This window comes from Phacochoerus africanus, chromosome 15, assembly GCF_016906955.1.
Source record: "Phacochoerus africanus isolate WHEZ1 chromosome 15, ROS_Pafr_v1, whole genome shotgun sequence".
Taxonomy (NCBI): Eukaryota; Metazoa; Chordata; class Mammalia; order Artiodactyla; family Suidae; genus Phacochoerus; species Phacochoerus africanus.
Genome location: NC_062558.1, coordinates 14,149,556 through 14,163,697, shown reverse-complemented (window position 1 = coordinate 14,163,697; position 14,142 = coordinate 14,149,556). Strand labels below are relative to the sequence as shown.

At 49.1% G+C, this 14,142-nt stretch overlaps 1 protein-coding gene across 1 annotated transcript in view; it reads left to right on the top strand.

Annotated features, from left to right (window-relative positions):
• The window catches only part of XKR6 (XK related 6), a 295,414-nt gene extending 283,475 nt beyond the window's left edge, over positions 1–11,939 (top strand). The window contains exon 3 of the mRNA XM_047760377.1: positions 9,171–11,939. Within this exon, the coding sequence (XP_047616333.1) occupies positions 9,171–10,135 (965 nt within the window). The 3' untranslated portion in view covers positions 10,136–11,939. The remainder of the gene's footprint in view (positions 1–9,170) is intronic.
• The last annotated feature ends 2,203 nt before the right edge of the window (positions 11,940–14,142 follow it).

Sequence of the window (14,142 nt, the reverse complement as noted above, 5' to 3'; positions counted from 1 at the left end):
GCCTTCAGGGGTAATGGGGGAAGGGTGAGACAGCTGGTGGGTCGTGGGCTCCTTTCCCTGTGGGCCCCTTTGAGAATCAGAAGACAGTTTTGTGCTCTCTCATGAGAAAAATGCCCACATGGTTTTACACATAGTTTCAGAAGGACCAGACCAAATCACTGCTCTGCCCTTGGGGGCTTGGCATGCACCAGGATACGTATGAATTTAGGAAAAAAGAGAACAGTAAGGGAGTTCCCTTCGTGGCACAGTGGAAATAAATCCTACTAGAATCCATGAAGATATGGGTTTGATCCCTGGGCTCGCTCAGTGGGTCGGGGATCTGGCATTGCCATGAGCTCTGGTGTAGGTTGCAGACACAGCTTGGATCCCAAGTTGCTGTGGCCGTGGTGTAGCTCTGACTCGACCCCTAGCCTAGGAACTTCCATATGCTACAGGTGCCTACCCTAAAAAGCAGGGGGAAAAGAAAACAACAAAAAACAGAGAGAGAGAACAATAAGAGATAAGCTATAGGGAGGTGGTGGGCAGTGCCAATGTGGTAAATGAAGCCTGGAAGGTGGGAGGTGGTATTGAGGGTTGAAGTTTCCAGTGTGCTGCCCAGGGGTGGCCTGGCCAAGCAGCTGAGCTCTGGTAAAGGCCTCAGTGAGGTGACCCTTGGGTACCTGGGGAAGGTCCTTTCAGGCAGAGGACAGAGCAAGCGCATGTTCCATGAGGTGGAGCTGTGCCTGGAGCATGTGGGACCGAGGGGGTGAGAGGGGCTGGTGTGGTGATGTCAGAGAGGGCGAGGGACTGCCTCGTGTAGGGCCCAGAGTGAAAGCCAGCGCGGTTGGAGGAGCTTAGGTGTGTGCCCGTTGGTGGAGGGAAGTACTGCAGGAGGTGAGTGGGGACCTGCCGGGTTACATTGGTAATGCCAGGGTAGTGTCACACGGGCCCTGCAGGCCTCATAAGGACCACGGCATCAACCCATAATGAAGCAGTGTGTCAGTCCAGGGAGGCTGATGATGCTGTGGTTTAGGGGCCTGAACCACTTCCATGTCTTAAAACAACTTGGATTCATTTCTTGCTGTCACATGTCTCTCATGGGTCATTGGTGGGGCAGTGTCTTCCGGGAGAGTGCCCTTCATCTTGGAGGTGACACACACATTCCTGCTCATGTTTCACTGGCCAGGGCAAGCTACAGGCACAGCGGGGTTCAACAAGGCGGGAATGTATGTCCTCCCTGGGAAAAATCCAAAGCCATCCAAAGATCCAGGGACCATTGACATGCTGCCATGCCTGGGAGGCCACATGGGGGGATGTCCCTGAGCTTAGTCACTTTGGCTATATTGTGAGCGGACTGTTGGGACAAAGGCGGATGCAGGGAATCCAGCTAGGAGGCCATCCCAACAATGTGAGCAAGAGAGATGCAGAGGGCTGTTGCCACCTCTGTACTTACGGGTTACTTCCGGCCGAGTCCTCCAGGGTGGTCCTCAGCTTCACAGGACACAAGTTTGTCATCAGAGCTCACAGAGATGATTGGATGGCTGACGCTCAATCACCAAATTGATAAGGAATTTATGGAGACATCAGAATGTGAGTTCACTCATCTGTGAACGGGGATGGGCAGACAGCCTTCCCAGTGATTAAAAAAGCATCTGGGTTTTGGAGTCAGGCAGCCTGTGTTCAAATCCCAGTTCTGTGATTTCATAACTACTTGATACAGAAAAGTTGCTTCCTCATCTTAAAGCCAGCCCGCTGCCTCAGATATGTTTGTATGGAAGAATGATGGGGTTCATGGATATCACAGCATAGAGTCTGGGCCAAGGTCCAATAGAGGGGAGGTATGATTGTTATTGAAAACTTGTTAGAGGGGAGCAGATGACAAGATAAGCCTGAATTCAGAGCCAATGAAGAGATACAGCACATAAACCATGGTAAGACATGGCCCTGTAACAGAGACTACTGCTGTAACGGACAGATTTGAATTATGTCCCCTTTGGACGCTGTCCCATATCTTAAAGAGCTTTGTCTTCAGCCAGGGTAAGGTATAATTTCTCAGATGTCAGCTCTCCTGAAGCTTCCCATCCTCCCTTCCTATGTTTACTCCTGGCCACTCTGATTGGCCTTGAGTTTTTTCAGATCGCCTCGGCCGCACACATGTATGTCCTGAGGGCTGCAGCCACAGATGATGGGCCATCTTCTATGCTGACCCTTCCTAAAGGTCAGCCTGGAAATGTCAGGGGTGTTTAAGGGGACCCCATGTGATACCTTTGGGTGGGGATCACACTCTCTCCAAATATAGAAATGGGGCTAAAATGAGTATGTCAGTGCTTGAAAGACTACGGCTCAAAGAAAACTGTTAGACTTTGAATTATTTACTGTGGCTGTATTTCCACTGTAAGTTTAAAAAGGAGATGGAGTTCTTTGTTGCTGTCACATCAGACTTACAGAATATAATTTGACTGATCACCAGGCAGTGCACCTGCTTTGGCTAGAAGTAGAGAGTAGGAATGTGGAGGGGCTTTTATCTAATTTGCAACAACACTCACCACTCTTTCCAAGGAGAGTTCATCCCACCAAGTGGTGTGCTGGAAAATGCTTAACAACCAGTTCTCCGCAGGGCTGGGGGGAACCCTAATTTGTAGCCTCTGCCAATTTCTGTGGTGTAAATATTCCTACCACCCCACTTCCAGGCCTCCCACGTGACATCAGCCAGCCCACGGATCGTGAGTGAGGAGTGAGCTAATCCCAGGGGTCAGTGTTCACCCTCTTGCTTTCTCCTGTGTCACCTTGGCCAAGTTACTGAACATCTCTGAGCCTATCTCACCAATGGCCTCCAGGAGGCTGGTTTCCTTCCCCCAGTTGCCTGGATAGAAAAGTACCTTCATACTATCACTCCCTTGCTGTGTCTCCCGGGTGGAGGTTAGGGCAGGAGACGGCAATGCTCAGAGCTGTGCCTGCAGCTGCCTCATCTTCTTCTGCGAACATTTCCAACAACAGACTGGACTTTCAAAAAGGTAGGAAGATGGGGGAAGTTTTATGGGTGGACAGGGAAGAAGTGCCCGTCTCATGGGAACTCAGTCGGGGGAAATGCACAGGGGGAATTAGAAGAGCAGGCGGTGGAGTCTCCCAAACTTTAGCTTTAGTGGTGGGAAGGGAGGGGGCAAGGGCTGAAAGAGGCAGATGTTGACCTTGACGTGCAGATAAACAGTAGCTAGTTGAGCCTTGAGAAATCTCCAGGGGACCGGCCCATGGGGGTCAATGCCATATGAATTAGGTAAGTAGACAGTGTCAGAGCACGATGGTGGCCACCTCCACATCTCTTAAATTCAGGTTTGGTCTCCTCATCTGTAAAATGGGGATAACAGCCCAGCAGGAAAGGGATGTTGTAACTAGGGGAGAGCTAACAGTCAAGGATGAAGACAGAGTGGATTCAGATGACGGATGTCATAGAGTCGGTAGAGACATATGGGCCCAGCCCCCTGAAGGCCACACTTAGGAATCAGCTGTCAGCCTCAGTGAGACATGTGGGTTGGGACTGGGGGGTCAGGAGTAAAGGGAGGTGGGGAGAGTTAGTGGGGCAAGGAGTATACGCTTGAGAAGTTTGGAGGAGATGAGACAAAGAGAGGTGGGCTCTCACTGGCCAAGGGCGCAGGGTCCAGGAAGCTGCTCTTGGTAAGCTGGGAAGCACTTGACCTTGACTGTGGTGACATGCTGATGAGAAGGAGCCAGGAGAGATGGAGCTGGGAGTCTGCATGCCGACTTCTTGCCCCTGCCCCATGCTGCTCAGCATCCCATCCAATCCCTCTCCCTCGAGTGTTTTCCAACCTGCGCTAAAGCAGTGGGACCAAGCCCTCTGTGGCAGAAGGGTAGACAGCTGGTGACAGACCTGGCCGTGCACATCCCACTCTAGGAAACAGAAGCTGGCAGTGGACCCCACCCGCCCTGGCTCACAGTGCCATGGCCAGTCCACATGCTTCTGCGGCTTCTCCAAGACTCCTTGAACCCACCTGCGGCATTGTCCCGGCCAGACACTCTTGTATTCTGGTTTCTCCTTCCAGGCCTCTTTCTGGTGATGGGATGGGGCTTGCACATGCTGGCCCCAGTGCCACTCTGCCCTGATCCATCCCCAGTCACCTCCCTGTTTCTTCTTGCCAGATGTCAGCCTCCCTACCTCATCCTGAGGACTGAGACCACCTTTCCTCCTGGTTCCTCCACTTCACACTCCCTACCCCTCTCTGATTTTAGGGTCCCACCCTCCCCCAGGTACCCTGTCTCTCTGCTTCTCCCATAATGGGACATCCATACTAATTCTTTGCTTTGTTCTCCAACTGTTCTTCAGCTGACAGTAGCCCTTGGATATTGCCCTAACACCACTAAATTGGTGGTGATGGTGACTCCCTGATGATGGCCCCTCCTTGGTCAAGGGGTCCACCTGCAGGCTATAGCCCCTCATACTCTGTTCCATTGTCTTAAGGAGTGGCCATTCTATTTCTAGAAACCTTAGGCACCCAACCCGGGGATGAGAGCCCAGGGGATAGCCCCCAAGCAGCTCTGGCTTAGTGACTTCCCAGCTGGACGGGCTGGACTTGGGTCACCCACTGGTCCAGCTGCAAGCCCCACCTCCTGGTCTGCACCACCAGGAAGAGTGAGCCATCCGTGAAGGTCACTGCATGGAACTTGTCACAGCCAAACGTGGGGTGTTTAACAATTTCCAGTCTGATCTTTGAAATGCAGAAAGTGATGAAGCAGTAAGTGGGAGGAACCGTAAATGCACCCAGGCCCATCCGATAGTTTCACTGAGGGCCACCAGGCTGCTTCCACAGCCAGTGGCCGTGGGCTTGAGTCTTGGCCAGGATCATGCATTGACTTCTGGGTTGACCTCCAGCCAAACAGAAATCTTCCAAGTGAGCGGCTGCAGAGGGAAAGCCCTGCATGTCTTCCCTCTGTAATGAAATGTGCTGCAGACCTTTGAAGATTAATCACTTAACAGAGAGAAAGTGATCTCAGTTAATGCTGCTGGAGTCACTTCTTTCTTTGTGGCTTGAATGTTACTTTCCTGAGGAAGGAGGAGTAGAATTCAGATTTGGTTTTCAGCTACACAGTCAGGGGCCTCTCTCAGGTACCCATGGTACTCCACTTCCTGTCCATGCCTGGCAAAAGATTCAGATCCCAGAGGGCCTATATTTTCTTTTCTCTCTCTTTGCCCAGCCACTTCTAAGGCCACAGCTAGAGGGGCCATTGGTGCAGTGGTTAGTTTCAAGGTCACAGCGTCAGATTCTGAGTTTGAATCCTGATTCTACTTCTTGATGGAAAAAGGATTTTTGAAAATCAGCTTGTTTCTTTATCCAAAAAGGGGGGGAGAAGGATTATAACACTGTATTAGTTTTCTAGGTGGCTAAAACAACAGACTTTCATTATCTTATAGTTCTGAACGCTGGAAGTCCAAGATGAAGGTATGAGCAGGGTTGGTTTCTTCTGAGGCCTCTCTCCTGGGCTTGTAGATAGCCGTCTCCTCCCTGTGTCCTCACATGGTCTTCTGTATGTGCTTGTGTCTTCATTTCCTCTTCTTATAAGGACACCAGTCATATTGGATTGGGGCCCACCCTAGTGACCTCACTTTACCTTAATGACCTTTTTAAAGGTCCTGTCTCCAAATGCAGTCATATCCTAAGGTCCTGGGGTAGAGCCTCAACATATGAATTGGGGTTGGGGTGGGGGAGGCAGAGACACAATTCAGCCCATAGTAAGCACCTGCATCACAAGGTTCGTCTAAGGAAGATAAGGGGAGTAGTACTCAAGGATCAGGGTGCATGTGTTCTCTGCGACAGCCTCTGCTTCCTGTTGGATGAGTGGGCTGAAGTGCATGGTCTGTGATGCTCCTGAGGAAATAGTTTGGGGATCCACAGCTTCACCAAGTTGGGAACAGATGGAGCCTAGAGGTAAGACAGGGGGCTGGACATCACCGGGCCCACAAGCCTCGGCCAAGTGCTAATTTTCAGTTCTCCTTGCAACCGTCTCCTGAACTCTCCTTGTAATTTAGCAGTGACAACTTGTGACAGTTGGGGAACACTGGTGCCACATCCTAGAGAGAACTTCCAGAAGCACTGACCATGCACCAAGGCAGTGCTCAGGTTGGCTCAAAGGAAATTAGTTTCTGCAACATCCTGAAACCACAGGAATGGATCTGGAAATGGCTGGCATAGGTGGCCCGGAAGACAACTGATGATGAAGAATTGAATTTGGCTTCACCACGTGCAGTCAGTGGACATTCGAATTCCCCTTTGCTCATATTTGGTGCTGACAGGGCTAATGTCACAGCACACAGAACAGTGAAGTCAACATGGTGACAGCTGAGAATCTGTCCTGCTTCTGTACCCCAAGTTTGTTCAAGAGCACACTCAGAGTTAGACTGGATTAGACCACACTTCGGCAGAAGCTGAGCTGATTTTCTTACTTCATGAGCTTGGCACTTAAGCTTTTCTGTGAGCTGGGGAAGTAATACATTTTGCTTTCTTAGAAGGAACCAAAAAATCAAGCCTCCTTCCCACTCAGCATCCATAGAACTGCCCTCTGATTACTAAGGATTGGTAGCACCTCTAAGATGTATCACCTTCAACATCAAGAAACACCAGGAGAGGGGTGATGTTGCAGAGACACTTTGAGGATGCTCCAGTATTGGAAAGCCTGGCACAGATGATTGCACATTCCCTGCCCTCCAGAAGCTATTGCCTAAATCACGTGACACCTAAGGGGACCCATTCCCCTCCCTGCTCCACAAACACAGGAGGCCCTGAAAGGTTAGCATAACCACTGTGACATGGTTGCAGAGCCCGCATGGCCTCAGCAGAGGCTGGTGGCAATACCCTGTGCATATGAAGGAAAAGCAAGACACACATATGTATTGTGTTCAGAACTTGCCAGAAAAGTGAGAGGAAAATTGTCCAGCATTTTCAGGACTGGTTTCCATGGGGAAAATGAGATTGTTTCTCCCCAGTTTGTTTCCTATCTTGGTTGTTATTATCACAAAAACAGCACATTCTCGTTGCAACAGTTAACCATCCAGGGCTTTTCTGCTTCTGCCAACGCATTGGTTTTTGTTAGCACACAGTAAGGTTCTGTTAGCCTTGAACCAGCACCTCTCCTTGAAATGCTGGAAGGGGAGGGCTGCGTGGGATGGGTGAGGAAGGTCAAATGCAGGGGTGTGAAGTGACAGAGGACTTTGAGCCTTCACTGAGGTTTGGAGAGGGGTAGAAGGGTAAGCAGGGGCCAGGGAAAGACAAACAGAAAGCTGGAGCCCTGGGCCAGTTTAATTAGCCTCTTGATGAAAGGGGTTCCTGGATCTGCCCTTTGCGCTGAAGAGAGAAAGTGACCAGGTGACTTTGCTGTCATCCTGGAAGCACCGTAGGGGAACCAGTCATGCTGTGGGGTGAGGGTGGGGAACTGGACTAGGACGTGGTTGCCAGTGGGGCAGTGTTCAGGACTGCAGCTGTGTTTAGCTGCATTGAGTTCGGAATTTCTGGGAGAGGGAAAACGAAAGAGGAGCTAGACGAATGGGGTGGAGATAAGACCCAGAGGAGCAGAGGGGCCATGGAGAGTCTTGCTCTAGAGGAGAATATATGACGACTCGTGATTGCTCGCTCATGGGCAGATTTGGAGAGGAGACTCTAGTCACTATTTATGTGTTTAGTTTGATTTAGTTACCTATATCAAATAGGCAGTGTTGGCGTTCCCATTGTGGCTCAGCAGGGTATGAAACTGATGAGTATCCCTAAGGGTGCGGGTTCGATCCCTGGCCTCACTCAGTGGGTTAAGGATTCAGCATTTCTTTGAGCTGAGGTGGATGCGGCGTGGATTTCATGTTGCTGTGGCTGTGGCGTAGGCTGGTAGCTGCAGCTCTGATTTAACCCCTAGCCTGGGAAGTTCCATATGCTGCAGGTATGGCCCTGAAAAGAAAAAAATAAAAAGGCAGTGTCATGAATACAATTACTGTACAGTGATTCAGGTGCCATCTGGGATCAGACACATTCACTTGAGGAGAAATGTAGGAAATGACATGCAGAGGCCTTGGAAACTTCACCAAGCTAGGGAGGGAAAAAGGCCTCCCCCAAAGCATGAGTTACACTGCCTCCTCCATTGCAGGATGGAAGCAGAGGACAGGGCCTCATCAGGTGAGGCCTCAGGGAATGGAGCAATGGCAACAAGGATCGTGGGGAGGCCAAGAGAGAACAAGAAAGGCAGCCAGAGAAGCAGACAGGCTTTCCCAGGCTCCTTGACTGGGGTGACCCGAGAGAGTGGATGGAGACATGCTAAATGGAAGAAGATCGCCTTAAGGTCTCCTTGGGGCAGTGAGTGAGCTGATGAGAAGAGTGACTCCAATGCCTTCTCGAAGGAGAACAGTTGTGCAGCTGGGGCGGTGAGCAAGCTCTCAGTCTTCACAACTGATGATCCCTTCTAAAGACGCCTCTGTAAGCACAGCCTGCTCGTGACAGGGACACCAACCCCAGCCTCAAACTTGTGTGCAACAGGGATTCCTGTGAGCTTATACTTTGTTAAAATAGAACACATGTGGGAGTTCCTGTCATGGCACAGCAGAAACGAATCCGACTAGGAACCATGAGGTTGCAGGTTTGATCCCTGGCCTCGCTCAGTGGGTTAAGAGTCCGGTGTTGCCATGAGCTGTGGTGCAGGTCGCAGACACGGTTCGGATCCTGCGTTGCTGTGGCTCTGGCGTAGGCTGGCAGCTGCAGTTCCCATTTGACCCCTATCCTGGGAACCTCCATGTGCCGCGGATGCAGCCCTAAAAGGACAAAAGACAAACAAACAAACAAACAAACAAAAAACAAACAGAAAAACAAAAACAAAAACATGTGGTCCCACCCAGAACAGAGGAGGTGAGCCACCATGGTGGTCCTGGCTCTCCACTGCCTTGGCTGGACATGTCAGCCTCAGCCTCCTTCTTGAGCCCTGGATCTCCAGAAGTTCAGGACTGGGTAGTTGACACTAACCAGATTCCATAAGCTGTCAGCTTGGGAGCAGCCATGACCTCCAAGTTTGGGTCCTGATTTTGTGTTTCTTTCTCTCTCCTTGCTTTAGATGGTGGTGTGTGCGGGCATCTCCTCTGATGGCAGCCCCACTGTACCTGGTGGTGATGTCCATGGTTTTGACTGTGTGGGTTTGTGTCTCTCTGGCAGGTGTCTCCTCTGTGACTTCCCTGATGTCCCTGGCTTGGGTGCTAGCCTCCTATCACAAGCTGCTGCGGGACTCCAGGGACGACAAGAAGAGTATGAGCTACAGAGGGGCCCTCATCCACCTCTTCTGGCGCCTCTTCACCATCTCATCCAGAGTTATCTCTTTTGCCCTCTTTGCTTCCATCTTCCAGCTCTACTTCGGGATCTTCGTGGTGGTTCACTGGTGCGCCATGGCCTTCTGGATCATCCATGGCGGAACAGACTTCTGCATGTCCAAGTGGGAGGAGATCCTCTTCAACATGGTGGTAGGGATTGTGTACATTTTCTGCTGGTTTAACGTCAAGGAAGGGCGGACTCGATATCGAATGTTTGCATATTATACGATAGTCTTGACCGAGAATGCTGCCTTGACGTTCCTTTGGTATTTTTACAGAAACCCGGAGACCACTGACTCCTTTGCGGTGCCAGCACTGTGTTGTGTCTTTATTAGCTTTGTGGCTGGGATCTCAATGATGCTCTTATACTATGGTGTGCTGCATCCCATGGGGCCACGAGCTAAGATCCTTGCCAGCTCCTGTTGTGCCGAGCTGCTCTGGGGCATCCCTTTGCCCCCCGATGTTGAGCCCATGGCGCCTCAGACCCCTGGGTACCGGGGGACCCAGGTCACGCCTACCAGAGCCGTAACGGAACAACAGGAGGATCTCACGGCTGACACTTGCTTGCCCGTTTTCCAAGTGAGACCCATGGGGCCCACAACCCCGTCGGGGCGTCCTTACCACCCAGAAGGGCCCCTCATTAAGATTGACATGCCAAGAAAGAGATACCCAGCTTGGGATGCTCATTTTGTAGACAGGAGGTTGAGAAGGACTATTAACATTCTGCAGTATGTCACCCCCACCGCGGTAGGCATTCGGTATCGAGATGGACCGCTCCTTTATGAGTTGCTACAGTATGAATCTTCACTCTAAGAGCATCTTGACCCAAGTTGAGAAGGGGACCTTAAGTTTGGTTTGTGGTAAATGCCGCTTGCAAGAAATATAACCCTCCCTTCTCCCAATACACAGAACCACCACCACCACCACCACCACCACCACCACCACTACCACTACCACCAATGCTTCAAAAAAAGAGAAAATAATAAGTCACAACCCCTTCAAATAAGCTTTCTTTCCAGTCGCTGTATGTATACAAAGATATTCTCTATGTTTTGTAAGTAAAAACAAAAAGAAAACCTTCCTTTTGTTTTTTACACATAAGTAACAGTATTGAAAAAAATCCCACACTATGGTTCATAGGGTGGAGAAGGCGGAGTTGTCTCCACTCCAAAAGAAAAACAAAGTTTTATACCTTACACCAAGTGTAGATCATTTACGGGATTGGTGCTGATTGAAAGAACAAAACAAAACAAAACAAACACAAACAAACAAACAAAACCTTCAACTGCCTTATGCCCTTAGGTGCTGAGTTTCATTAAGTACTGTCACGTTTTCTCATGCAAAACTCTCCGGTGATTTTTGCACTGGGAGAGGGAAAATTAACAATCAAATGAAATAAATCTAGAAACAAAACAGAAACCAACCAACCAATAAAACACAAAGCAATCATTCTTCCTATCTGATTATTTGTATTGAAGAAAACAAATTGACCAAAAGCAAAAGCATAGAAAACCCTCCCTCTTTTCAGTTTCTCTCCCCTTTCTCCTGTCCCTGTCCCCAACTTATCAGCCCCTTCCAGGAGCCAAAGGGCCATTTGAAACTCAAATGGCTGGGAAAGCTCCTTGAAGGCTAACTATGTGCCATTTTAGCGTTCACCTAGTAAGAATCACATTTTTTTCCTGTCAAAAAGCAAAACAGAACAAAACAAAAAGCCACCCCAATAATTCGATAAAAATAAAATATTCTAAAGTAAACTTAAGGAGATTTCCATATATGTAATCAAAGAGAATCAGTAATAATAAAACTCAGCATAGTAGCAAAAAGAATGACATCAATTTAAAGGCACAATACTTAATCAGTGACTGGCAAAAATGATTTGTTCTGTCATTTTAAGGCCGTGAAAGGTATACATTTATCACATGTGATATTGTGTAAGGCCTCTTCTGTTTCCATTTGGTGGGAAGCCTTAAATTGATCTGGAAAGAATTCATTTTTCATTTGTGCTTTTTAAAAATAGTAACACAAAGAGGAAAATTAGAACATACAAAATAAGTCAAATTGTAATAACTGACCCATTTCAAAGACTGTTTGGTGCTTCTGTCTTTCACCATTGTGGTTGGCTGAACGTCATTCAGCTCACTTGGTGCATCTGGGTTGAGTGGGAAATTTCGTGTGTGTGCCCGCGTGCTTGTGTGTATGTGTGCCCACAGCACGTGTGTGTGTATGTGTGTGTGTGTGTGTGTGTGTGTCTGCTGCAAAGTCTTGCCAGAAATGTAGAAAACTGGTAGAAGACAGACTCTGGGTATGGCTGAGGTGGAGTGCAAGGGTCTGGGGAGGGGGAGCCAAGGGAGGGGAGAGGGTGGGGCTTGACCCTGAGCCCCTATCTGATGGCAAGACTCACACCAGCAGCATACTCTGGGTCTTAGAGGCCGTGGCATTTAGGTGAAGATTTGATTCAGTTATTTATTTTCTCATTGTACCAAGTTGAATTTCTGGAGGTGTTGCAAGTATGTTCAACCATTTTTTTAAATGTTATTTTTCCAAGTATTGCTCCTGTAAGGAATATTCTGTTCTAGGGCATCGTTTCAATCCCATCGTTATCTCTACTTGGGCACAACAACAACAACAAAAAAAAAAAAAAAGGAAAAGAAAAAAAAATCACAAAAAGAAAAAAAATCTCCACAAAAAAGATATATATATATATATATATATATATAAGTCTATATATACACACAATATTTTTAAGTAAAAATACTGTTAGTCTTTGTTGTGTGTAGCTGCGATTTTTTTCTTAATTCCAGATATAACTGTTTAGGGTGCAAGATCTCACATTGAACTACTCTTAAGAGAAGTTCAAAAACTGAGGAATTTTTTTTTATGTTTGTGTGTTTTTAAAAAATATATATATATTATTCAAAGAGGCTTCTCCTCCCCCTTTCATTGTTTATCTAAATCTGTAAAAAAAAAAGAAAAAAAAAAGAAAAAAACAAATTTTAAATTTCAGTTTCGTTGTAAACCTGGATGCTCCTTTCTCTGCTCAGAACCCTTTGATTTCCTTTATTATTATGAAATTGCAGTGCCGTCCCGGCCCCTCCTTCCCTGACGCGGCTGTCCCCTTGGGGGAAGGAGGGCAGAGGAAAGGAGCAGTGTCCCGCTGTCCAGGAAGCCCTCCGCACAGAGCACACCCGGGCCCTGGTGAGGACCAGGACCCCTCGGTGGTTAATTGGGAGTTCCGATCTGGTCAGGGGTGCTTTTCCTTTGTTTCTGCTTCCCTACCAAGGGCTTAGCTCATGGCTTACTCTGCAGAGGCTGGAGGAGGTGAGGCCATTTGAGGGGGTCACCCCCATCGCCCCCACCCCAGCTCGCTGGGGGTCCCAGCTCTTGTCTGCCCCAGCTCTGGGGCTTCCCAGGAGTGGGTCCTCGACACTGTCCTTTGTGTATCCCTCTGAGACGCATCCCTCTCAGCCACTTGGGCTTGTTCATCTGTTCTGGAATTTAGTTCCTTTCTCTGTCATTTCGACAAAGTCCCAGACTTTAATTTGCCACCTCTGTGTTACTCATACATGTTCGGTTTGTGTGTGTGTGTGTGTGCGTGTGCGTGTGCACGTGCGTGTGCTTACATGCAACTGAGAAAACTGCTGACGTCTGCTGCCCTGGAGCATCAAAAGTTGGGGCGACTCAGGGAGGGCCCTCTGGGGCCTTAGCCACTGGGAACAGAGGACAAGATCATGGGACGGGACGTTACAGGAAGCCTTTCTTTCAGCCTGTGCTGGGCTGGGCTCCGCAGGACTCAGGCAGGATGGCAGCCTCCCTCCCTGACGTGTGCCTGGTCCTCCATGGTGCCTGGTCCTCTCCTGAGGATGAAAACAAGCATCTATGTGCAGCTGCAGGGAGGTCCAGTTTTGCAGAGAAACAGGAAAAGTAAGAAAATCAGCAAAGAAGAAGCGAGCACGGGAGGGAGGGAAACAGAGTTTTCTTCTGTCTTCTCAGCCCATAGACATGGTGGCCCCAGCCCACCCTGGGGAATCCCACCTTAGTCACTGTTTGCCTGACCTCTGACAAACCCCTTATGGGCCATGAGGCACCAGCTTGTGCTGCCCCAGCTTCTTCCCAGGGGGCTACTTCTGATGTTTGAAAAAGTCTCTGGGTCTACTTCTGGCCCAGGAACCCCTAATGAAAACTAATTAACACTCAGTATTTAGGGTAGGAGCTAGGCACACTGTCCCAGGAGCTAGAAAATAAAATAGGAAGTGATCTTGCCTTATGCACCCCCATCAGATACACACACAACCCTCCATAGGAAATTTGGCCCTTGTTTTCATTCTCAGAAATATGGTGACATCTCTCAAATTGGGCTGGCTTTGTTGGCATCATTTCTGTGAGCTCCGTTTCTCCCTTACTCAGTAGGTCTGCCTCTTCTCTGGGCCTCTGCATGAAAGGAAACTTCCGTCCCCTCAGATAGCATGGAGGTGATGTCCCCTGAGCTCATTGTCACAGGCCTCTGACATCCCAAATAAGAGCATCATGTCTCTCAACCCGGATGAGAGAGCTAAGAGATTTAAATTCATCAGATGAGCCCCCATGGACCTTACCTACCAGTAAAGTTTTTCATTTCTCATACACACTCCTTCAGTCTATCTCCAGAAGGTTCCCCTTGCTCTGTGGAGTCAGACTTGCCCAAACAGGCTGAGAACCCGGGGGTGCTGCGGGGAGCAGGCTCCGTTTCTGTCAGCATGTGATGCTAACACGTCCTGCTTCCGTCAAGAAAGACAACACTTCCCGAGAGCCCAAGGCTCCACCATCCCTGCCAGATCCCCCAA